The sequence below is a fragment of the Dipodomys ordii genome, unplaced genomic scaffold (assembly GCF_000151885.1).
Source record: "Dipodomys ordii isolate 6190 unplaced genomic scaffold, Dord_2.0 Scaffold13, whole genome shotgun sequence".
Lineage (NCBI taxonomy): Eukaryota > Metazoa > Chordata > Mammalia > Rodentia > Heteromyidae > Dipodomys > Dipodomys ordii.
In genome coordinates, this window is record NW_012267229.1 from 10,307,728 (window position 1) to 10,331,215 (window position 23,488).

General features: G+C 49.4%; 1 protein-coding gene across 1 annotated transcript; it reads left to right on the forward strand.

Moving 5' to 3' along the window:
- The first annotated feature begins 7,068 nt into the window (after positions 1-7,068).
- LOC105981551 (chromosome unknown open reading frame, human C20orf27) lies at positions 7,069-23,470 on the forward strand. The gene is made up of 6 exons (XM_013010750.1): positions 7,069-7,150; positions 15,727-15,843; positions 18,226-18,368; positions 21,338-21,476; positions 22,486-22,608; positions 22,812-23,470. Exons 2-6 carry the CDS (start codon positions 15,825-15,827, stop codon positions 22,910-22,912), a joined length of 525 nt encoding a protein of 174 aa, XP_012866204.1. The 5' UTR covers positions 7,069-7,150; positions 15,727-15,824; the 3' UTR covers positions 22,913-23,470.
- The last annotated feature ends 18 nt before the right edge of the window (positions 23,471-23,488 follow it).

Sequence of the window (23,488 nt, forward strand, 5' to 3'; positions counted from 1 at the left end):
TGTCTGGGGGATATGGATGGAACTGCCCCCATTAAAGGTGGCATACTTTTCCTGTTCCTGCCTTCTCTTTCTGGATCCCTACAGACGCGAGTTCCTGCTCTCCTTGTCCTCCTCCCACCCACACCTGTCTTCACCTGTTCACCCCCTTAAGTGAAAGAGCCTTGTGGATCCAGAAGTGGTCTTACTTTGTGGGTAGTCAGTCCTGTATGCCCACAGCTTAGTAGATTTCTGTGTGTGTGTGTGTGTGTGTGTGTGTGTGTGTGTGTACTGGGGCTTGAACCCAAGGCTTGGGCACTCTCCCTTAGACTGGGGCTCTACCACTTGAGCTACTTCAGCTTTTTGGTGATTAATTGTAGATAAGAGTTGGGTGGGCTTCAAACCATGATCTTCAGCTCTCAGTCTCCTGTGTAACTAGGGTAACAGGCACCCTAACTTCTAACCCAGGCTTAGATTATCCCTTACCCCCAACATAGTGTCCTCGAACCTTTTTGAAAACCAACACCAAACACAGGCTTCAGATTTCCCCAACTGTTGCCACATCTTTGCCTTCAACATGGATAGACCCTTAACTTGGACTTCTATATGACTCCAAACCTGCCCATGCACTGATCTCAAGTTTTGTGGACCAAACTATCCAAGCCACTATGCCATGGTTTGACCTTAATTCTGGCTTTTGTTGATTTATTTTTGTGATACTGGGATTTGAACAGGGCCTCATACCTTCTAGGCAGTTTACCGCGTGAGCCACCCACCCCCAGCCTTGACCTGGTAATTTATATTAATAAATTCTGAGATCTGGAAATTCCATTTGTAGGCATATACTCAGAGTATACCCATGGGAAACAAACTCTTGTGTTCTTTGTTCTGAGAGACACTACAATAATTTTCATAGCAATACTCTTGTACTAGAAAGAGAACTGAAAAGAATCTGTATTAGTTATCTAATACTGTATAACAAATTACTACTAACTTGGAGGTGTAACACAATACATGCTTATTATCTCACATTTTTCTGTGGGTCAAGAGTCTGAGTTTGGCTGAGTCCTTTTTTTTGTTTAGGGCCTGGGCACTGTGCCTGAACTTTTTTGTTCAAGGCTAGTCCTCTACCACTTGAACCATAGCTTCACTTCTAGATTTTTTGGTGGTTAATTGCAGAGAAGAGTCTCATAGACTTTCTGGCTAGCTTTGAACTGTGATTCTCAGATTTCAGACTCCTGAGTAGCTAGGATTGCAGGTGTGAGCCACTAGTGCTTGGCCCCTCTTTTTTCTTTCTGTGCAAGCCAGGCTGGCCTCAGACTTGAGATCTTCCTGCCTCAGTTTCCTTCCTTACTCATTTGGATGGGACTCAGCCCATCAGTTGAAGCCTAAATAGAACTGAAAGTTTGATCTTCCCTGAATTATAAGAGAATCCCTAGTGTCTAGTGGCCTCTGAATTGGCCCATCAGCTTTCATCCTATAGACTCAAATGGAAATACTGGCTCATGCTGGGTCTGAAGACTGCCGACCTTTGGACTAGAACTATACCATCAGATCTCCTGGTTTCAGGCCTTTGGACTTGGTTAACTGAATCTAACTGAACTGTTGGCTCTCCTGGGTCTCCAACTTACCAACTCACCTTGCAGGTCTTCAGACTTGCCAATCTACATAATTGTGTGAGCCAAATCCTTATAAAGGTAATTTCTCTCTCTCTCTCTTCTCTAACAGTTCTGTTTCTCTGGAAAACTACTATAAAATATTCCCATATCTGTATACTGAAAACATCCTTTGTTTCCTTTTGGCCACATGAAATAGGCTTTCTGGCTAGCTTTGAACAGGGATTCTCAGATCTCAGTCTCCTGAGTAGTTAGAATTATAGGCATGAGCCACCAGCTCCTGGCAGAGCAGTAATCTTGAGTGAAAAAACTCAGGTCCTGAGTTCAAGCCCTAGTATGGGAACAACAACAACAAAATAATACGTGTTTATATTCCTGATGTTGTGAACTTATTCTGTACAAGTAGAGGCTGAAGACTGTGGATTGTTGCTTTGCTTTGTCTGGTTTTACATAGTGTAATGTTTCCACAAAATTAATTACTAATTTCCACTTGTTGATAAAGGTGGGATGAAACTGGAACTCTCATATTCTGCTAGTGGGAGTTTAAATAAATGCAAACATTTCAGATAACAGTTTGGCAATTTCCTATTATTAACTAGTGCCTATGTTATATTAGTTAGACAATGGAGTTTGGACTCAGGGCCTCATATTTGCTAAGCAGGTTTCTCTATCATTTGAGCCATGCTTCAGCCCCAGAAAAGGATTTCTTTTTCAGTCATGGGGCTCGAACTCTGGGCCTGGGCGCTGTCCCTTAGCTCTTCAGCTCAAGGCTAACCCCCTACCACTTGAGCCACAGCACCACTTCCGCCTTTTTCTGCTTATGTGGAGCTGAGGAATTGAACCCAGGGCCTCATGCCTGTGAGGCAAGCACTCTACCACTGAGCCAATCCAGAAAAGGATTTCTTTAAAAGATTTCACTTCAGGTAATTGTGGGGGCTGCTTAACAAGTCTCTGGCAAAGCTCTCGTTTGTGCATCTAATACTGGAATTTACAGTTCACAGGTTACAAGTTGGAAAGGAAATGTGTACATAAAGTGGGGGACAGAAAGAACAAAATGGAATTCATGAGCCTAAGTTATAGAAGTCTTGCTGGGTGCCGTGGCTCATGCCTGTAATCCTAGCTACTTAGGAGGCTGAGATCTGAGGATCACAGTTCTAAGCCACCCCAGGCAAAAAAATCCACGAGACTCACCTCCACTCAAGTACCTGAAGAAAGCCAGAAGTGGAGCTATGGCTCATGTCATAGAGTGCTAGCCTTCAACAAAAATGCTGAGGGACAGCACCCAGGCTGTGAGTTCAAGCACCAGGATTAGGAAAAAAAAGTCATAGAAGTCTTAAGAACAAACAAATTCATGTCAGCTTTTACTGCCTCCAATCTTGATGATGTGAGTGAACAGAGGAAGAAGCTGTCTTCTTTGTCATCTGACTCAGGAGTCAGAAAAGTAAAGGAAGATGGAGGGAAAAGCTGAGTCCATGTAGGCCTAGCTGCTCCCCCACATGAGGTAAATCAGCAGATCAGCAGCAAAGTGCGTGGGCTACAAAGTTCCTGCCTGGAGCTTACAAATGTCAGATCCTGTATAGCTCCTGCTCTTTTCTTCCATCTTCAAACCTCACTCAAAAAATGTCCACTGTGGTCTGCCCTAATTGGAAACACACAGAGAAGGGAATTTGGAAAATGCTGTCCAAGCTAGCAAAGTGGACACATTAGAAAGCTATCATAGCTGGGTGCCGGTGGCTCCCGCCTGTAATCCTAGCTACTCAGGAGGCTGAGATCTGAGAATCACGGTTCAAAGCCAGCCCAGGCAGGAAAAGCTGTGGGATTTTTATCTCAACCACCAGAAAACCGGAAATGGCGCTGTGGCTCAAGTGGTAGAGCACTAGGCTTGAGCTGAAGAGCTGAGGGACAGTGCCCGGGCCCAGAGTTCAAGCCCCACAACCGACCAAAAAAGAAAGAAAGAAACACAGTACTGTCCCAGCAATTCCTAGATATATGCTTCAGAAAAATGAATACATAAGTTAACCAAAAAATATGGAATAGACTAGTGGAACATGTATTATTTAATGACCAGTGTTTTGTCAATATTACCTGAAAATCATGTTGTTGCATGTATTAGGTATGTTGTCACAGATATTTACCATCATACAAATATAGAACAATTTATTATTATTTTGCCAGGCCTGGAGCTTGAGCTCAGGCCTGGGCACTGTCCCTGAGCTTCTTTTGCTCAAGGCTAGCACTGTACCATTTGAGCTACAGCACCACTTCTGGCTTTTTCTGTTTATATGGTACTGAAGGGTTTCATGTATGCTAGGCAAGCACTCTACCACTAAGCCACATTCCCAGCCCTATTAATCTATTTTTTTGTGTCAGTACTGGGGCTGGAACTCAGGGCCTTATATCTATTTCTGCTCAAAGCTGATGCTTTACCACTCAAGCTGATGCTCTACACTTCTGCTTTTTGCCAGGTAATTGGAGATAAGAGTATCTCAGATGTGACAGCCAGTGGTGGGCTTTGAACCACAATCTTTAGATCTCAGCTTCTTGAGTGGCTAGAATTAAAAGCATGAGCCACCAGTGCTCAACTACTGCAATTGATTCATTTTATGAGTAAATTTGGATACTTTCCAGTTTAGAGCTATTAACAAATGCTGCCATGACCCCTTTGTACGATTAATATACACTAATAAAATTTTTAAAATTTTGCCAGAAAAGTTTGTCTCTCTTCTGGTATACATTGGGTAATAAGGTTGGTATGTACCAATTTTATTACATATCACTAAGCAGTTTTTTAAGGAGATTATAGTTTATTATTAAAAAGAATAGAGTTAAGAATTTGGAGCCCAGGGCTGAGAAGTTGGCTCAGTGGTAGAGCGCTTGTCTTGCATGCATGAGGCCCTGGGTTTGAGTCCTCAGCACCACATAAGCAGGAGAAAAAAAAAAAGCCGAAGTAGCGTGCTAGCCTTGAGCTGAAGAGCTGAGGGGCAGTGCCCAGGCCCAGAGTTCAGGCCCCACAACCGGACTCCCCCTCCCCCAAAAAAAAGAGTTTGGAGCCCAAACATGTTTTCCATGTACTGTGTTTTCCTAACCTAGAGTTGCTCCTAATTCCCTCTTATACTGCCCCCAATTCCAGGGAGCCTGATGGGGACTTGTAACTTAATATTGAGTTCTGCTACTCTATAAGACTCTTTGCACAGGAAGTCCCTAGTCCTGGGCACTCTCTTCTTGGCACACAGGATCACCATGCAACCATGGAGTAGCCATGCAATTTCTTTTTGGTTGGCCATGGAGCTTGAACTCAAGGCCTAGAGGCTGTCCCTGCATTCTTTTGCTCAAGGCTAGGGTCCTATCACTTTGAACCACAGAGCCACTTCTGGTTTTCTGATGGTTAATTGGAGATAAGACTCACTTCCTTCCCAGGCTGGCTCTGAACCTCGATCCTCAGATCTCAGCCTCCTGAGTAGCTAGGATTACAGGAATGAGGAACCAACGCCTGGCTGCCATATAATTTCTATCCTGACTTCCTCCTGCCACTAAAAGTCTGGCTTTCCCCAGAGGTCTTCTGGAGAGGAGATACTATGTCTGCTCTGTACTATAGATCCTCCCCGCTTAGCCAGATTGCTCAGAGTCCAAGAATGTGAAAACTTTTGGCAGAGACAGGAGACAACAATTCTTTCTTGTGGTGTCCCTACCATACAACATTCCACATAGCCCAGCACAGAAACTTGACTGTTAGATACATTCAGTAAATATTTATTGAAAGGAGATTGATTTGGAAATGGTCTCCTGAAGTGGACTGTTAGCAGCTAGTCTGTGTTGTAGAAGCTGAAGAAGGTGAATTTCCAGGAAAGTAAGCAGCACAAGGAGAAGGAAGAAGTCATGAAATCAACCATCTTCACAGACCCAGACAGTAAAATTTACATGAGAAACAGGAATTGGTGGGGACTATGGCAAATGGAGTGGCAGCTCTAAATGTCAGCCTTTGGCACCTGGCTGGAATGAAAGTTCATGTTATTAAATCTTCAGCTATTTCAAAATAATGCTTTTGTAAGAAAGGACAAAAAATAAGAGGATAAGGAGGACATGGAGCAGGAGAGAGAAGGGTAGGGGAGAGGAAGAGAGGAGGAAAAATTATTTTTAAGAGCCTTATGTGGACTAAACGAAAAACATCTGAATGCTACTTTGGCTCTACTGTCTGCCAACTTGGAAGAAGTAGATATGAATACATGGGGGATATATATCGAAGTGCATGGAATGGTGGGAGTGGGTGGTGGTGAGTGGGCAGGAATAGGTGGGTTGGGGACAGAATGTGGGAACTTCTTAACATCCGCGCTGGAGCCCAGAGCCTTCTCAAACGCCAGAGAGCGCACGAATCACTCCAAAATGCAAAATACCACTCAAGTTTGTGACGCTCTGTGGGAGACAATCCAGGAGCACAAAGCACTTGGGAGCATGAGAAGGACTCTACGGAAGCAATCGCTCAGAACGATTAAGTTGCCAAAACAATATGCAGGAGATCGCTTGGGGGTAGGGTGGGGCACAGGGATCCAGTGAAGAGTGCACCCCTTGAGGACTCCTCAAAGAGGGCGACCCCTCTGCCTTCGGAAAGAAGGCTGGTCCTCAGCCGTCTAAGTCCTCTCTCCCTCTACTAGCTAGGTTGGAAGAAGCTGGATGGCACTTTAGGGAGACTGTCCCCGCCCGCGAATACGCAGGGAGGGGAGGACGATTATCGACCGGCGTGGGGAACTGCGACAAGAACCCCTCTCCGGAGACCCGGAGGTCACGCCTCGCTTCCGGGCTCTGTGGAGGGCGCCCTGACACACCCCGCGGGACTGAACACGGTGCATCCCGCTACCATGGCAACCGTCTCCACCAAAACCCGGAGCAGAGGCCGCGGTCCCTGGGGATCCCCGCGCGGGCTCTCCAGCTTCCACCCTGCGCGATGCTTGTCTGGGCCGGGCCGGGTTCGCAGGACTCGTTCCCGGTCCGTGTGGCAGAGGACTGGGGTGGACGAAGAAGCCAAGACCCGAGGTTCGCCCGGCCCAGCTACCGGACAAGACTAACGTGAGGCCTGCCCTTAGGGCAGGGCCCAGGGGAGACCCCGTCCAAGCAGAAGGTGCAGACTCCATAACAGAAGGCACGATAGAGCGGGGCGTACACGAGCAGCAACTCCTTCCTGGGGTTCGCTTGGTGGGATTCCGGCTCCGGGGTACCAAGGGCTGCCTGGCAGACTTCATCGCGAGAAGACGCGAGGCCCCCGCGCAGACGTGGGATGGCAGGGCGCAGCCTCAGCGTTCCCTGCTCTTGACGTAGGGTAGCACTCCGCTCATTGGTCATTCTCTGGAGCCAGTTCATTGGTCTGAAGCGGCCCTCGCCCCACCCCCAGGTCGACCAATGAGCGGAGGCGGGGGCGTGTCGGGAGGCGGGCGGCCGCGGCGCGGGGCTCCCTTCCTCGTGCTCGGCGTTAGCCCGGGCTGCCTCCACCGCCACCGCCGCCACCGCCGCCGCCGCCGCCGCAGTTTTCTTCCTTTCCTGGCTCGGCCTCGGGGTGCGCCCGCAAGGTGAGACTGTCCCTCCGTTCCTCGCTTCCCAGTCCGGTCCTGCTCGCCGCGATTCCGCTCCTCGCCTTCCCGGTCCTCAGCCGTCTGTGTCTGGGACTCCACCTGCTGTAATGAAAGGGTTGGGGCGGGGGGCGACGCGGGCGGGGCTGGGCCTGGAGGATTCTCGGTCCCCGAGAGTGGAGATGTCAGGTTTGGGGGGACACGGGTGACCGTTAGCTGTCGTGGAAGGGGTGATTTTTCTTGGGGCGCCGGTGGCGGGGACACCAGTGGCCCCTGGGAGGACGGGGGCGTACCGGGGTGGGCGTCGCCTCCCCCTCGGTGCCGCGATCGCCACCGCTTCCCGGTGTGACCTTGGAAGAGCCGCCTCTCCGAGCCTGGGAGAGGGGCTGCCTCGGCACCCCTCGGGGAGGAGGGCGGCAGTGTCTGCGAGAGCGGGCTCGAGAGACTCCTGCGTCAGCCGGGGTGAGGTCGGGAGCACGGGGGATGCTCTCGGGAGCGACCGAGCCACCCCTTGGCTGCTACGGATGGGTACGTCGGAGGCACGTTCAGCTCCGTCTGCCCTCACCGAAAACGAGAATGAGGTGGGAGCGAGGGTGCCACACCCACAGGGATGGCGGCAGGCAAGGATACCGGTCCCGTACTCGGGCTCCCTGGCCCATGCCCCTGGGGACTTGGTCGACGACCCCCTCCCTCCCAGCGTCAGCCCAGCAGGGCTGATTTGGACTAGTCTTTCTGTTAGCCAGGCCCTCTTGGGTTGCAGAGGGCGCCACTGCTTGCATTTCCTCTTGCACCTTGGCACGGGGAAGGAGAATAGAGCATTATTACTCTGCTCTAGTTTGCTGTCGAAAAGTCAAGGGCAGCTGTCATCCCCAGAATCCAGACTGATCTTTGATTCTTGGGAACCCCCAAGTCAACAGCCCAGCCCAGGGCCGAGTCTGAGTAGTGGGGTAGTCGGGAGGCTAGAGGAGTCCAAGCACTCTATGGTTGAGGGCAGGGCAAGTGGAAGAAAGGAAGAAGAGGGCAGCACTTGTTGGTAAGACAGAAGGGATGGTGGGACCCCTTCCCCAGCTCAAACTTATCCTCTCCTGTTTGTGAAAGAGAAGACACCCATACCCATCCTTGTACCCTTGGTCTGCTAGAGGGAAGACAAAGTAAAGTTGGATCAAGGCTGAGTTGATAGGACCTCCAGCCTTGATGTGCCCTGGCTGTGTGTTCTACTCCTATGTCATGTTCTGGAGAGGCCACCAGTGTGGGTGGCCCTATCCTGAGACCTCAGGGGGTGTTTTTTTGACAGACTTGAACTTTAATGGGGGGGAGGGAGCTGAATAGTGCTGCCTGGCCTGAGTTCTCAAGCCAAGACTGAGCACTAGGATGACAGGAAGCCTTAGGAAGGGTGGAAGGTGGCTTGTCTGGCTTTGCTCAGACAAAGCCCTCTGCCAGGTTGAGAATGAGGATTGAAGAATGATTGAGAAATGATTGAGAGGATGGGGACAGAGCCCTTCCCTGACCCTATGACACCTTGGGGCTTGGTGACTGCTTCTGGAGCATAGAGGTGGTAGGCAAGAAGGCAGCAGTTTTTTTTTTTTTTTTTTTGTCGGTCGTGGGGCTTGAACTCTGGGCCTGGGCACTGTCCCTCAGCTCTTCAGCTCAAGTCGAGCGCTCTACCACTTGAGCTACAGCGCCACTTCTGGTTTTCTGGTGGTTTTTTTATTGGAAATGGGAGTCTCATGGTCTCTCCTGCCCGGGCTGGCTTTGAACCGCGATCCTCAGATCTCAGCCTCCTGAGTAGCTAGGATTACAGGCGTGAGCCACCAGCGCCCGGCTGAAGGCAGCAGTTTTAAAAGCTCCCTTTGCCATATCTAGGCAGTAGCTGACCCTTTCTCACATTGGGGCTTGGGCCCTAGCATGGAGCAGCCTGAACAGTAGCCAGCACTGTAGTGTATCACTCTCTATTCCCCAGACAGAAGGTACCCACATATTTCCTGAGAGGAACTGAGAGTCTCAGAAGACCCCTAGATTTTTGTTCCTGCTTTTTAGCTCTCCCCATCCTGAGACTGTCCAAGGACTCATCCTTGGCAGGTTGGCAGCTAGAGTAGAGGGGCTAAGATTACATTCTCTATATCTCTCTAGCCCTCCCTGGAGGCCTGGCTGTCGTGGGAGTGGAAGAAGTGGAAGGTCAGGGATAGTAAGGGGGAGGGAGGCCCCCTTAATCCTTGAGCTGTTTTTTTTTTTTTGAGCTCAAGTCCCTGGGGTCCACCTTCAGGGCCACTTTGGCTCCTCTAGGATTGACCTGAAGTGCCTGTTCTCCAGCGCTTCTCTTTCAGAACATTGCTGTTGTTTTAGAAACCAAGCCCTCTGGGATTTGCTTTTGCAGAGTTCTGAAGTGGGAGCATAGTGGGGTGGGCGCATTTTCAATTTGGTGCAGGCACAGCTGCACCAAACCCTGGGATAATAAGCTGCTGCTTATTCCTGTGTGTCACAGAAGTGAAATGACTTGCCCATGCCTCTGGGGGCTTGCGTAGCTTTTGGGCCACAGTGAAGACTTGGCAGGCACAGGAGGTTGCCTGGAGGCAAGGCCAGGTCAGGAGCTACAAGGTAGACTAGCAGTTCTCTGTGGACATGGCTACAGCCAAGAAGGCCGTTGTCCTCGTTTCCTGCTTCTAATGAGGAATTTGTGTACTGCGAGTCTAGCTCCTAGGGGACAGCTACTGGTAGATTCTCTGTTGCGAAAGAGATTTGGTTTTCCTGTCTCCTTTGGGCTCCTTTAGTTACTTCTTTCCCTACTACAACCATGTTCTCACAGAGGATTTCAGGTACTTCGTGAGTGATTGCTCTGTCCAAGTTCCAGCCACAGCGGGAGACATGGGTTCCGTCCTCAGCAGCCTGACCATCTCAAGGTTGGCCTGAGCAGGGAACCAGATGACTGTGGCAAGATCAGAGGTGTGCCCAGAAGGAAGCCACACTGGGAGATAGGGGGAGTGCCCTCTAGAGCGGGCATTAATTGGGGAAGTGGTGGTGGTGGGGGGGTTCCTGCAGGTAATTGGCCCTGATTGTACCACATCTGCTTGGAGGGCCCAATAAGGTCCATACTTGGGCATTTCTAAGGGGATTGTTCATTCATTCAACAGGTATAAACTGAATACAGCAGCTTTGTCAGGTGCTATGCTGGGCTCTGGAGACACAAGGTTTGGCAAAACCACAATCACTCCCCTTCTTCTTTCTTTTCCTTTTTTTGTCGGTTGTGGGGCTTGAACTCTGGCCTGGGTATTATCCCTCAGCTCTTCAGCTCAAGGCTAGTGCTTTACCACTTGAGCCACAGTGACACTTCAGGTTTTCTGAGTGGTTTATTGGAGATAAGAGTCTCATGGTCTTTCCTGCCCAGGCTGGTTTTTGTTTTTTTTTTGGGTCCAGTCATGGGGCCTGAACTCTGGGCCTGGGCCCTGACCCTCAGCTCTTCAGCTTAAGGCTAGCACTCTACCATTTGAGCCACAGCGCCACTTCTGGCTTTTTTCTTATGTGGTACTGAAGAATTGAACCCAGGGCCTTGAGCATGCAAGGCAAGTGCTTTACCACTGAGCCACCTTCCCAGTCCCCCAGGCTGGTTTTGAACCGTGATCCTCAGATCTCAGCCTCCTGAGTAGCTAGGAGTACAGGCATGAGCCACCATGCCCGGCTAATCAGTCCCCTTTTAAGGTGAGGAAGACTGAATGAATGATCCAGAAGTGAGAATAGGAATCTTGTAAAGAATTCTAGGCCTATCCTAAGACTTGAGGTGGAGTAAGAGAGTGTTCCCTTAAAAGGATATGCTCAGGCAAGCCCTCAGTTAAAGTGTGGATAGGGATTACTTTAATGGGACAGGAGATTGCTTCCGTCAGATGGCCTTGGCAAAGGCAGGCAGAGACCAGGCAGTGGGGTTGGGGAAGACAGGGTGGGACTGTAGTAGTGGACCAGAGTGTTTTGTGGAAAATCCTCCCAGTAGCTTTTGCTCACCAGCCAGGTATCCAAGAAGAGTCCTAGGGAGACTGCCCCCCACCTGAAGAAATGTGTATGAGTAGGATCTTCAGGGATGGATGAAGGTATGGCTCTTACATTTGCCTGTTTGCCACAGTTGGGTGGCTGGAGTGGCTGGGTTGGGGCAAAGTCCTTTCCAAGGTCAGGCTTCTTGGAGGCAAACTGACCCCAAGCAGCCCTGGACAGAGTTGAGTAGGGTAGAGTTTGCCTTTCTGCATCCTGAGGCCTCTGAGGATGGTGCTGGTTCAGAGCAGTTCCCTCGCTGGCAAGTCCTGCTTTCTAGAGGCGAGCCAGGCCCCTCCATTCATCTCTCTAGGCCCAGGAGCCTTCTGGGACAGATGAACATGGTGAGCTCACTACTTAGGAGGCAGGGCTTGGGCATGGGTGGCTTGTCTGAGAGTGGGAGTAGAAGTAAGGTCATTCCCATTCCCAGGGCTTCTAAGCACCCAGGGGACCTTGAGTTCATGTCTTGGACAGGCCCAGCCCCTGACAATAAGGCTGCTCTGTGGTTTCTCTTCATTATCAGGATTAGCCAAGGTCACGCATGGGCCTCTCATCTCTAAATACTTTCAGTGCGTTTCTCAAAAAAAAAAAAAACATTCTGTATAGTATATTTCCACTAAACAAAATCAGCTCATTTCTTTTTTCTTTTTGCTAGTCCTGGGGCTTGAACTCAGGCTCTGGGCACTGTCTCTGAGCTTCTTTCCCTCAAGGATAGTACTCTACTACTTGAACCACAGCTCCACTTTTGTGTTACTGAAGAATCGAACCTAGGACTTCATGCATGTTAGCCAAGCACTCTACCACTGAGCCACATTTCCAGCCCCTCAGCTCATTTCTTTTTTTTTTTTTTGTCGGTTGTGGGACTTGAACTCTGGGCCTGGGCGCTGTCCCTCAGCTCTTCAGCTCAAGGCGAGTGCTCTACCACTTGAGCTACAGCGCCACTTACGGTTTGGTGGTTTATTGGAGATAGGAGTCTCACAGTCTCTCCTGCCCGGGCTGGCTTTGAACCGCGATCCTCAGATCTCAGCCTCCTGAGTAGCTAGGATTACAGGCGTGAGCCACCAGCGCCCAGCTTCAGCTCATTTCTTAATGTCCATGGCTTTTGTTTTCCCAATTATCCCCTGAATGTCTCTTAATGGGACTTAGAAACCCATTCCCCTGTTTCCTTTCTCCTCTCCTCTTCCTCTACCTCCTTCTTTCTTTCTCTCTCTCTCTCTCTCTCTCTTTCTTTCCCTCCCTCCCTCCTCCCTTCCCTCCCTCCCTTCCTTCCTTCCTTTCTTTCTTTCTTTCTTTTTTTTTTTGCTGGTCCTGGGGCTTGAACTCTAGCTCTGAGTGCTGTCTCTGAGCTTTTGTACTCAAGGCTAGTGCTCTACCACTTGAGCTAAGAGTGGCTTTTTGTGGCTAATTGGAGCTAAGAGTGTCATGGACTTTTCTACCAGACTGACTCTGAACTACAATCCTCAGATCTCAGCCTCCTGAATAACTAGGATTATAGGAGTGAGCCCAACTCAAAAACTTTCCTCTCAGGGCTGGGTGGGAAGGTGGCTCAGTGGTAGAGCGCTTGCCTTGCATGCATGAGGCCCTGGGTTCGATTCCCCAGCACCACATAAGCAAAAAGAAAAAAAGCCGGAAGTGGCGCTGTGGCTCAAGTGGTAGAATGCTAGCCTTGAGCTGAAGAGCTGAGGGACAGCACCCAGGCCCAGAGTTCAAGCCCCACAACCGGACCCAAAAACAAAAACAAAAAACTTTCCTCTCCCCCATGGTATAACCCCTATTTTCACTGTATTTGATGTTGGTATACTTTGTGTAGGGAAAGGGAAAAAACAAATTGTTTAAATAGGGATACAGGTGGACCCATGGCAACAATGAGATGTACAAGAGGTTATGTCGAAAAACCAACTTTACAACTTTGGCCGGAGGTAGGAGTGAGGGGGGGGGTGGAGGGGGAAGATGGGAAGGGGAAACAAAAGAGGAGGCAACAATGCTTGATAAGACATGTACTCATTACCTTGCCCATGTAATTGTAACCCCTCTGTGCGGTATTTTCACAATTAAAAAAAAAAAAAAGAAAACTTTCCTTTTTGTAGATGATGTTGTGATCCGGGGAAAAAACCAGATCAATTGTCCTAAGATTTTCCTGCCTTCTTGGTCCACCAAATACATATTAATGTAGAACATAGGTTTTTAGACTCTGTAAAGGGCTAGATGGTAAATATTTTAGACTTTGCAAGCCATATGGTCTTTGTCACACTAGTTAGAATAGTTTTGTTGCAGTGCATAAACTGTCATAGACAACATGTAAATGAACTAGAGTGGTTGTGTTCCAGTAAAACTTTATTTGCAAATGACTGGCAGTAAATGGTCAACAGCCTATAATTTGCCAATTCCCTATCTAGAACAGTCTTCCCTCTTTTTTTTTTTTCCTTTGAAGTTTGAAGAAACAGGTCAGTCATCCTGTGACATACACTGCCTTCTGGGTTGTTTCATTGCTCACTCAGTCACTTAATTTGTTCCACTATCCTCTGCGTTTTCAGTAATGAGACTTTGGGGCTAGAAGCTCAATTAGATCCAGGTTAAGTGTCTTTGGCAAGAATCCCTTGTCAGGGGCTGGGAAGGTGGCTCAGTGGTAGAGCGCTTGCCTTGCATGCATGAGGCCCTGGGTTCGATTCCTCGGTACCACATTAGCAAAAAGAAAAAAAGCCGGAAGTGGCGCTGTGGCTCAAGTGGTAGAGCGCTAGCCTTGAGCTGAAGAGCTGAGGGACAGCACTCAGGCCCAGAGTTCAGGCCCACCACCGGACCCAAAAAACAAACAAACAAACCCCTTGTCAGTGATAGTGAGACTTGTCTGCCTCATTCCAAGAGGCATCAGCATGTCAGACTGTCCTATGGTGAGTGAGGAGAGAGAGATCTGTGTGTGTCTTGGTGATGTTACATTCCCCTCATTACAAACTTGTATTTTGCCTCTTTAAGAACCCAAATCTACTGGGCACTAATGGCTTATACCTGTAATCCTAGCTACTAAAGAAGCTGAGACCTTAAGGATTGGGGTTTAAAGCCAGCCTGAGTAGAAAAGCCTCTTGAGACTCCATCTCCATTAACTAGCAAAATGCTGAACTCAAGTGATAGAGACCCAAGAAAGTTGAAATTAAGCATGAGTTCCTGAGTTCAAGCCCAAGTGTGCGCACACACACACACACACACACACACACACACACACACGTCTCATTTGTTGGTGGCATTTGTAGATCTTCTGGTCCCTCTCTCTCTCTCTCTCTCTCAGTTCAGTGTCTATTGATTGTCATTGCCTTTGACATTTGTTTCTTTTTATTATTTTTTTAATTAAAAATTTTTTTGGGTGCAGGTCCTTGGGCTTGAACTCAGGGCCTGGGCACTATTCCTGAGCTTTTGCTCAAGGCTTGTGCTCTACCACTTGAGCCACAGCATCATTTCCAGCTTTTTCTGAGTAGTTTATTGGAAATAACAGTTTCACAGACTTTTCTGCCAGGGCTAGTTTCAAGCCACCATCCTCAGATCTTAGCCCCCTGAGTGACTAGGATTATAAGCATGAACTACCAGTGACTGGCTTGTCATTTGTTTCTTTATGAGGTGCAGAATGACTTGGCATTTGGCCATTCCATTGTTATTTATCAGCAACAAATTGCCTGTGAAGAGAGCTTTCCATCACTACCAGAATAGTTGGTTTACAAAAAGACCAAGAAACAGGCTGAATTATTTTTCTTTAATCTCCAGTTCTCAGAGCAAAGAGTTAAGACACTGCTATTGTCAGTAGTGACACATGAGGGTTTGGGTTTGTTTGTTTTGCTTTCTTCTTTTTTGTAATCTCTGTGAATGCTCTGGTTTTCTGTATTCCATCTGTTTTCATCACTTGTGCTCATTACTCGTTTTGATGCTTGAATCGGTCCTGCACAGCCCACCAGAGGCTTCCTGGGGTGCTTTATGTTTACTGCTGCCCTGAGACAGCTAATCTGAGAGGCCACCCTGAGATTCAGGCCAGGTCTGCATGGCAGGTTCAGATTATGGGCACCTCTCATGGGCCTCAGTTCTGTATATAGTCCTGGTTGAATACTAGGATACGTTCATTTTATGCTGTCCTCTTTTTTTGCCCACCTTCAAACGTACTGTTGACTGACCTGTGCCCAGCTGCACCGGTGTGTGACCTGAATAATGTGGTTCTTGCGACCCTTTGTGATCAACATTGTTACAAATGGCCTCTGAAAAATACCAGTAAAGCCCTCCTTCTTTCTAGATGGTCCTTCCTGCTAGCCTCAGGTTGGCTGGGCACATGCATCCTGTGCCCATCTGGAACCTTAGCATATGCAGGCAGGGCTCTAGGTTGGTAGGGTTTCAGGCAGGGGTGAGGGCTCTTGAGTATGTGAGTGATGGCATAAGGGGTTGAGCAGAAGGCCCAATGTCAGAGGATTTGGACCCGTGTGGCTGCTGAGAGCAGCAGAGGTTTGGGTCTTTCCTATAGGGAGTCTTCTGCTCTTCCCCAGCCATTGGCTCCTGTGTGGTCCTGACCTTTGTTCTTCTTCATCCTTCAGGCTCCTACTGGTGTCTCTGGAGCATGGGAGGCTGCTGAGCTTGAGTGGCGGTGTCTGGCAGGAGCTGTGTGTCTTGCTTGGTGGTAGGGAGGACGTCCATGGCTGCAGCCAACAAGGGTGAGTGCTTTCCTTGTCTGAAAGCGTTTCCGGCTAGGTCCCCTTCAGCCTTAAGTGTGGGTGTGAGACTCAGCGTCATTCAGAATATGCTAGTGTAGCCCGGACACCGGTGGTTGTAATGTTAGCTACTCAGGAGACTGAAATCTGGAGGATTGTGGTTCGAAGCCAGCCTGGGCAGAAAAGTCCCCATGAGACTCTTCATTTAACCACTCAAAAACTGAAAGTGGAGCATGGCTCAAAGTGGTAGAGCATAGGCTTGAGCAAAAAGAGCTCAGGGACAGTGCCCAGACCCTGAGTTCAAGCCCCATGACCACCACCAACGACAAAAAGAATATGCTAGTGTTTATTCTAGGTCCTTGGGACTACCCAGACCCTGGCAGGGACCCCTGCTGTCTCCTTGCCTTGCTGTTCTTCAGAGGCATATGCTTCTGTGCCATCTTTCATTCTACTGTTAAGGGGTAGGGGACATTCAAGGTTGTGATGTGTCCCAAGACTGGGGAGGTGGATAGGGCCACAGCAAGCTCTGAAAGGGAATCTAAACTCTGGTAACAATCTAGAGGACTTCTGCTAAGTATTCAGGATCCCAGACCAAAGGTACCCTAAGTCCTTCCACCCAGAGGACTTTAGTTGAGGCTCTTGGAGGCCTAAGGGATAATGAGGGAGGAGAAGGAGACTAGCAGACAAGGGCCATTTGGTTATTTATAACATTGTTTGCAGGCCATACAAAATTCTGTCTTTCTTTATTTTTTTAATTTATTATTTTTGGTCCAGTCGTGGGCCTGAACTCTGGGCCTGGGTACTGTCCCTCAGCTCTTCAGCTCAAGGCTAGCGCTCTACCACTTGAGCCACAACACCACCTCTGGCTTTTTTTTTCTGTTTATGTGGTGTTGAGGAATTGAACCCAGGGCCTCATGCATGCAAGGCAAGCGCTCTACCACTGAGCCACCTTCCCAGCCCCATACAAAATTCTTAATTCAGGCAAATGGTAAATGACATGAAGCATTCCAAAAGTGTATGTGTCTGTCCTATCATGTACCAAATGACCTATACAGCTCATGGGCTGGATGTTCCCCATCCCTGGCTAGAGGATCAAAGGGGAAAAGGGTGAGTGTCCATGCAGACCAGGCCCTCTGTTGGCTCTTTACCTTACCACTCATCCTGTCTAAACCTCTGCCCTTTCTGGCCAGCTCAGGGACAGCCAAGAGCTTTAACAGGGGCTAAGCAGGGGAGAAAATGGTGTGGAGTGCTAGGAAGCTCTCCAGCTTTTTTCTTCTTCTTCTTTTTGTTTTTGGTGGTTGTTTTTGGTCATGGGGCTTGAACTTCGGGCCTGTTCTGTCCCTGAGCATGTGTGCTCAAGGTTAATGCTCTACTACATCTAGACTTCTGGCTTTTAGGTGCTTAACTAGAGAGAAGAGTCTCACAGAGCCGGGTACCCATGGCTAACGCCTATAATCCTAGCTACTCAGGAGGCTGAGATCTGAAGGTCAAGGTTCAAAGCCAGCCAGGGCAGAAAAATCTGTGAGACTCTTATCTCCAATTAAGCACCTGAAAACAGGAAGTGGCATGTGGCTCTAGTAGTAGAGCAGTCACCTTGAGCTGAAGAGCTCAGGGACAGGGCCCAGGCGCAGAGTTCAAGACTTACGACATGGTTGGGGGGGGGGGTGGAGGGGAGGGTGTGGGGTTTTCCTGCCTGAGCTGGCTTCAAACTGTGATCCTCAGATCTTAGCTTCCTGAATAGCTAGAATTACAGGAGTGAGCCACTAATGCCTGAGTCAACTTTTTCCTTCTTACCTGCCAGTGAGCAGCTAGCTTTAGTAGCAGCTACAGCATGGCATAGTATGAGTTTTCACTTCCATTTTTCCCACTGCAAGCAAGTCCCCAAGAGTACATTCCTATACCTGAGCTTCCCTCCTCCTTTCCCTCCCCATGTTATACTGGTTGGGGTCATCAGGAGGCACAGGCAGGAAAGACCTGGGAGAAAAGATGCCAGGCATGGTGAGCTTGGCTCCCTCTAGGAAAGGCTGGGACAGGACATGCAGAGGCCCAGCCCTGTACTGGCTGGGCAGAAGGGGAAGGCCAAGAGGACTGTGTCTTCTTGTCTCTGATGCCAGCTTCCTCCCTTCCAAGTGAGGAATCTTATCATCCAGCCTCAAGTTCCTACCCCCACCATTTCTATGCTGAAGGGAGAATTTTGTGGGAGTACTGGGCAGGTAGGGCATAATGAAGGTCCTCAAGCCTTATGTCCACCATTGTCCATCTCAGCCAGGAAGGAGCTTGCCAGTGGATGCTGGGTGATATCAAGGACAGCTGGGGAACAAGGGACATGGTTTGCTGGGAAAGAGAAAGCTAGTGGCCCCTGGATTCCTCTCCCACTCTTTCTAGGCAACAAGCCCAGAGTCCGGAGTATCCGCTTTGCGGCAAGCCATGATGCAGAAGGCTCCCAGGGCCATGTCCATTTTGATGAGAAGCTGCATGACTCAGTGGTCATGGTCACTCAGGAGAGTGAAAGCAGCTTTCTGGTTAAGGTAGGTACATGTCTCCTCCATCATAGATCCCTCCGTCCCCTTCCTTCCTGCTTCTGCTGGGCGTCTTCCACCCATTACTTCCTTCCCTCAACCGGACTCAAACACATCTTTGCCTTGGTTTCTCCATCCGTAAGATGAAAGATGGCAGAACTGATGAGAGAAATACCTTTTGTTGTTGTTGTTGTTCATGGGGCTTGAACTCTAGGCGTAGGCACTGTCTCTGAGCTCTTCAGCTCAAGTCTAGAGCTCTACTACTTTTAGCCACAGCACCACTTCTGTTTTTCTAGTGGTTAATTGGAGATCAGAGAACCTCAATCCTTAGATCTATTAGCTAGGATTATAGGTGTGGGTCACCAGAGCCTGGCTGACAGTCTTATTCTTGCTAGGCAAGTGTTCTACCACTTGAGCCATGGACATTTTTTGCTTTTTATGATTTTTTTTTTAAGATGGGGTATGCATTTTTGCCTGGGCAAGCTTTTTTTTTTTTGGTCGGTCATGGGGGCTGAACTCTGGGCCTGGGCGCTATCCATCAACTCTTCAGCTAGCACCCTACCACTTGAGCCACAGTGCCACTTCTGGCTTTTTTCTGCTTATGTGGTGCTGAGGAATCGAACAGAGGGCCTCATGCATGCGAGGCCAGCACTCTACCACTGAGCCAGCTTCCCAGCCCAGGACAAGCTTCTTATTTTCACCCTTGAGAATCATTAGGACCATAGACATGTGCCATAACCAGCTTTTATTTTTCTTCTCCTTTATTTTTTGGCTATTCCGGGGCTATACTTAGGGCCTTGCACTTGTTAGGCAGGTGTTCTACTGCTGAGCCATGCCACCACCCTGATTTTATTGCACAGGTTATTTTTTCTACCTTGTAGTTTGTATTTTTTTAAATCACTCACATTTTATTTTGTGCTTAGATAGAATCCAGAGCCTTATGCATGCCACACATATAGTGTGCCTCTGAGCTGTATACCTGCCCTCACCCCGTTCTCTATTTAGTGGAACACCCCCTTCTCCTTAGAGCCACACCTTACCCCTGACAGGGGTCTTCAGTGTACACTCTAGTGCCTCATATCCACTTGGAAGAGGCAGAAAGAACTCTAGAGAGGGTGGGTTGGGGAAAACAGATTGATCAATCAGTCAGGGGTCCTGGTCTGAGCAGGAGTGCCCTGTGCAGGGTGGGACTGAGGTCTGGTCTTTGGTGAAAGCCCTGAGAAGTAGCTGGTTGTCCTTAGAGAGGGGCCCAGATTTCTCTTCAACTCTAAAGTTGTTATTCTTTCCCTTGTAGCTGACAGTTTTCTCCAAGGAAATAAATAGCATGAACTACAATTTTTAAAAAAAGTAGTACTGTCACTTTATTGCAAAATGTATACTAGAGAAAATTTGGAAGATAGAAAAAAATAGCGAGGCTAAGGATATAGGTCAGTAGTAGACTCTGCCTAGAATGTGTGAGGCCCTGGCTTGATTCTCAGCACTGCCTAAAAAAAAATAAATTAAAAGAAATTTAAAATTAGCCAGTTGCACTGTAATCATGGTTGCTATTTTGATATGTGTCATTCTAGCCCTTTTTTTTTTTTAAGCTTCATTTCCAAAAACAAAGAGCTGGTATCACCATGGACATGCTATTTTGCTGGCATCTGTCTGTGAACTGCTTCTTGTCTGTGTCAGAAAATAATTTTCTACAAGATTTTATTCCTGCTTGACCCTCCAGACTGTGCCTCACATTGATTTGGCTGCTTCCTGTTCCTGGGTGTTACGGTGGTTTGTTTCTCTGTTATAAATAGGGCACTAATGAGTATTGTTTTGCACATCTCTGAGTATCCTTCCTGGAAGATTCTGCAAGTAGTACAGTTGGGTTACAGGTTATAGCAAACAGGTACAGCCACAAAGCTTTCTTGAGTGGTGTACCCTCCAATAGCAGAATGTGATATAGGGGTCACATGGAGTAAAGTTTATCACGTGGTAACATCAGCCTGGTTTCATCAAAAGACTCCACTCCTAACCTGCTCCCTGGGGTGAGGCTGTAACCTGCTCCCTGGGGTGAGGCTGTAACCTGCTCCCTGGGGTGAGGCTGTTCAGCTCCTGTAACTATATACTCAGCTGGGCCTACTAGACTGGCACCCCTTGCCAGACCCCCTACTTAGCAGCCACCTCAACCTATGACCCTTCACATCTCTGGAGTTTCTAAGGATGGCATCTGTCCCAGAGGGATATTGGTTGCCAACCACTGCACGGACAGCGTAGACTGCTGGGCACACTGAGCGTTCGGGTCAGCAGGCAGGCATCTGTGATCAGTCTAGAGTCTGAGCTCTGTGATTGATGCCAAGTCTGGGGCCAGCTGTGGTCTAGCCTTCCCCCCTCCCTCCTTTTCTTTTTTGTTGGCAGTTTATGGGGATTGAACTCAGCTTCTCACACACGCTAAGCACACTACTCCTGAGCTACATCCCTAGACCCTAGGGTCTTATTTATTGAATCCCTCTCCTCCCCTCAATCTCATGCTGTGTTGCAAAGTGTCTCCACATGAAAGTCTGGAGGACCAGCATCCCTGACCCTGAGCTACTGCCTCTGAGCAAGTGCTAGAATGGTGAGAGTAGGTAGGTGATCTATGTCATAGGACTTTGTCACTGCCCTCTGGGGCAGTGGTTGGTGACATGCTGTGTGCCATGCAGGTAAGAAATGGTCAAAAGTCTAGGGAAGACTTCTCCCTAGTCACACAATGTGGTTTCCATGTGTCTCATCTATGAGGACTGTGGGCCTCTGACACACATGCTTTGGATTGTGCTGGTTGGTTCTTGGGAGATTCTGTCACAGGACCTGGAGCCATCTGATTAGGGATGTGGACCAGATGAAGTAATGTAGGAGTAATGGACTCCCAGGGAAGCAAGTGCTGGGATTATAGGTAGCACAGCCTGGATGGGCCCTGGATGAAGCAGTAAGTGAAGGTGCCTCTTCCCTCTCTTCTCCTGCTGCAGGTTGGCTTCCTGAAGATCCTGCACAGGTATGAGATTACCTTCACTCTGCCCCCCGTGCTCAGGCTGAGCAAAGACATCCATGAGGCACCTGTCCCCAGCCTGCACCTCAGGCTCCTCAGTGTCATGCCCATTCCTGAAGGTATGTCACCTGGGCTGCTGAAGGCCTGCCCTCATCCAGTGGTCCTGGCTGTGAGAGGGAATGAGAGTGTGGCGATGGGGGGGTTAGGCAGTTCACTAAGTCAGGGACATGGTACCACTACGAGTTTGCAGTGTGGCAACTTTGCAGGGCTACATATGCCCACTGGCTGATGGTTTCCTCAGTGGGGAGGCCACTGAGGGCCTGGTCAGCCCTCTCCCCCTGGAGAGCAAGGTTGGAACTGCAGGGACTCTGGGTAGCTGACTTCTAGTGCTCACCTTAGATCTTAGGCTGTTTCTCTCTACCCAGCTGGCTTTAGGTCATGTTACACCCCTACTCCAGCCTGGAAGAGGCTAGAGTATCAGTTTTGTGGTGTGCTGCCCATTGCCCCAGCTTCAGTTCCATGCTCCCCCATTCATGACTTGGCACTTAGTGGATTGAGGAAAACCCCTCAAGCTTTTGCTTTGCCTTTTGCCACTTGACCCACTCAAAGCTTGCTTGCTTGCTTTCTCTCTTTCCCTCTCCCACCCTCTCCCTCTCCCTCTCCCTCTCTCTTGCCAGTCCCAAGGCTTGAACTCAGGGTCTGGGCACTGTTTCTGAGCTGCTTTTGCTCAAGGCTAGCACTCTACCACTTGAGCCACAAGTACCACTTCCAGCTTTTCTGTGTATGTGGTACTGAGGAATCAAACCCAGAGCCTCATGCATGCAAGGCAAGCGCTCTACCACTGAGCCACCTTCCCATCCCCTCCCCCCATTCTTTATCACCACTCCCTTTGTGTGGAAGCAAACCTCTTGGAAGCCTGGGTTGGAGCCTGCCTCCCCCTTGTAGCCATGTTAGTCTTCAACACCGTATTATTGAAGAAAGTTTCCCAAGTCCAGGTGCCCCCCTTGTGCAGTTGGGTCTCTGGAAGGGCCATCCTTGCCCCTTTCTGGTGGGTGGAGCCCCATGGCTACAGGAGACAATTTGGGAAGTGTGGGAGGTACCAATCGGCCCGTCCCTGTCCCCCTGCAGGTTATAGCATCAAGTGCGAGTACTCCGCACACAAGGAGGGCGTCCTGAAAGAGGAGATGCTGTTGGCCTGTGAGGGAGGCACTGGTGCCTGCGTGCGTGTGATGGTGCAGGCGCGGGTCATGGGTGAGTGAGGAGGCTGGCATCTGGTGAGAGGGAAGAGGAGTAAGATTGGCCTAGAGGTTTCTTTGCCGATTTAGGGCTTCAGCCTCTGGTGGGGGCCTCCCCACAAAGCCCAGCTGATTGGGGGTAAGGATCTCCTTGGAGTAGACCATGGGGGGACGGGACCAGGGTGTGAACCACAGTCCAACCCGTATCCCAATTTGCAGACCGGCACCATGGTACACCGATGCTGCTGGATGGTGTCAAGTGTGTGGGTGCCGAACTGGAGTATGACTCAGAGCACAGCGACTGGCATGGCTTCGACTGAGGCCAGCCTGCCTTGGGGCTTCTCAGCCTTAAACCCTGCCTCCTCTCCCAACATGCTGCGTGATGATGTGGCTTCCTTACCCCTCCCTAGGGTCGGCATGGGAATGGCATGTCCACCGCCTAGGCCGGGCCTAGTGCCTCTCACCTCTGCCTTCATTCTGCCACCACCCTGCCTTTCCTCTGTCCTCCTCTCCCACTTCCTCCTCTTCATGTGCCTCAGTCTCCTGCTGGAAGAAATAGGTTGAGCTCCCAAGGTGGGTATCTGAGGAGAGGACAGGAGGGCCTGGTGTGGGATCTACCCACTCTCCACCCCAAGCCTTAGGGGCTCCGGCCTGGGTCTGGGAGATGACAGAGTGGCTCTGTGATGTCGACCCCCCACCCCCATTGCTGCTGCTGCTGCTATCTCACCTCAGCCACCTTTCCCACCCCTCCTCCTTTCTGACTGCTGCCCACAAGAGTAGGAGGGAGGCTCGGTTCCCAGTTCCTACCCCTCAGGTCTGTGTTACTTGGTTTTTAAATGACTGGTTGGAACAGAACCTTAAATAAAACTTCCAGTGGATACAGGGTTGTTGTTGTT

Bases quoted from the DNA above. Each gene is read 5' to 3' on its own strand.
- LOC105981551 (XM_013010750.1), top strand. The intron at 21,477-22,485 runs GTATGTCACCTG...GTCCCCCTGCAG, and splicing joins TGTCATGCCCATTCCTGAAG to GTTATAGCATCAAGTGCGAG. The intron at 22,609-22,811 runs GTGAGTGAGGAG...CCCAATTTGCAG, and splicing joins GGTGCAGGCGCGGGTCATGG to ACCGGCACCATGGTACACCG.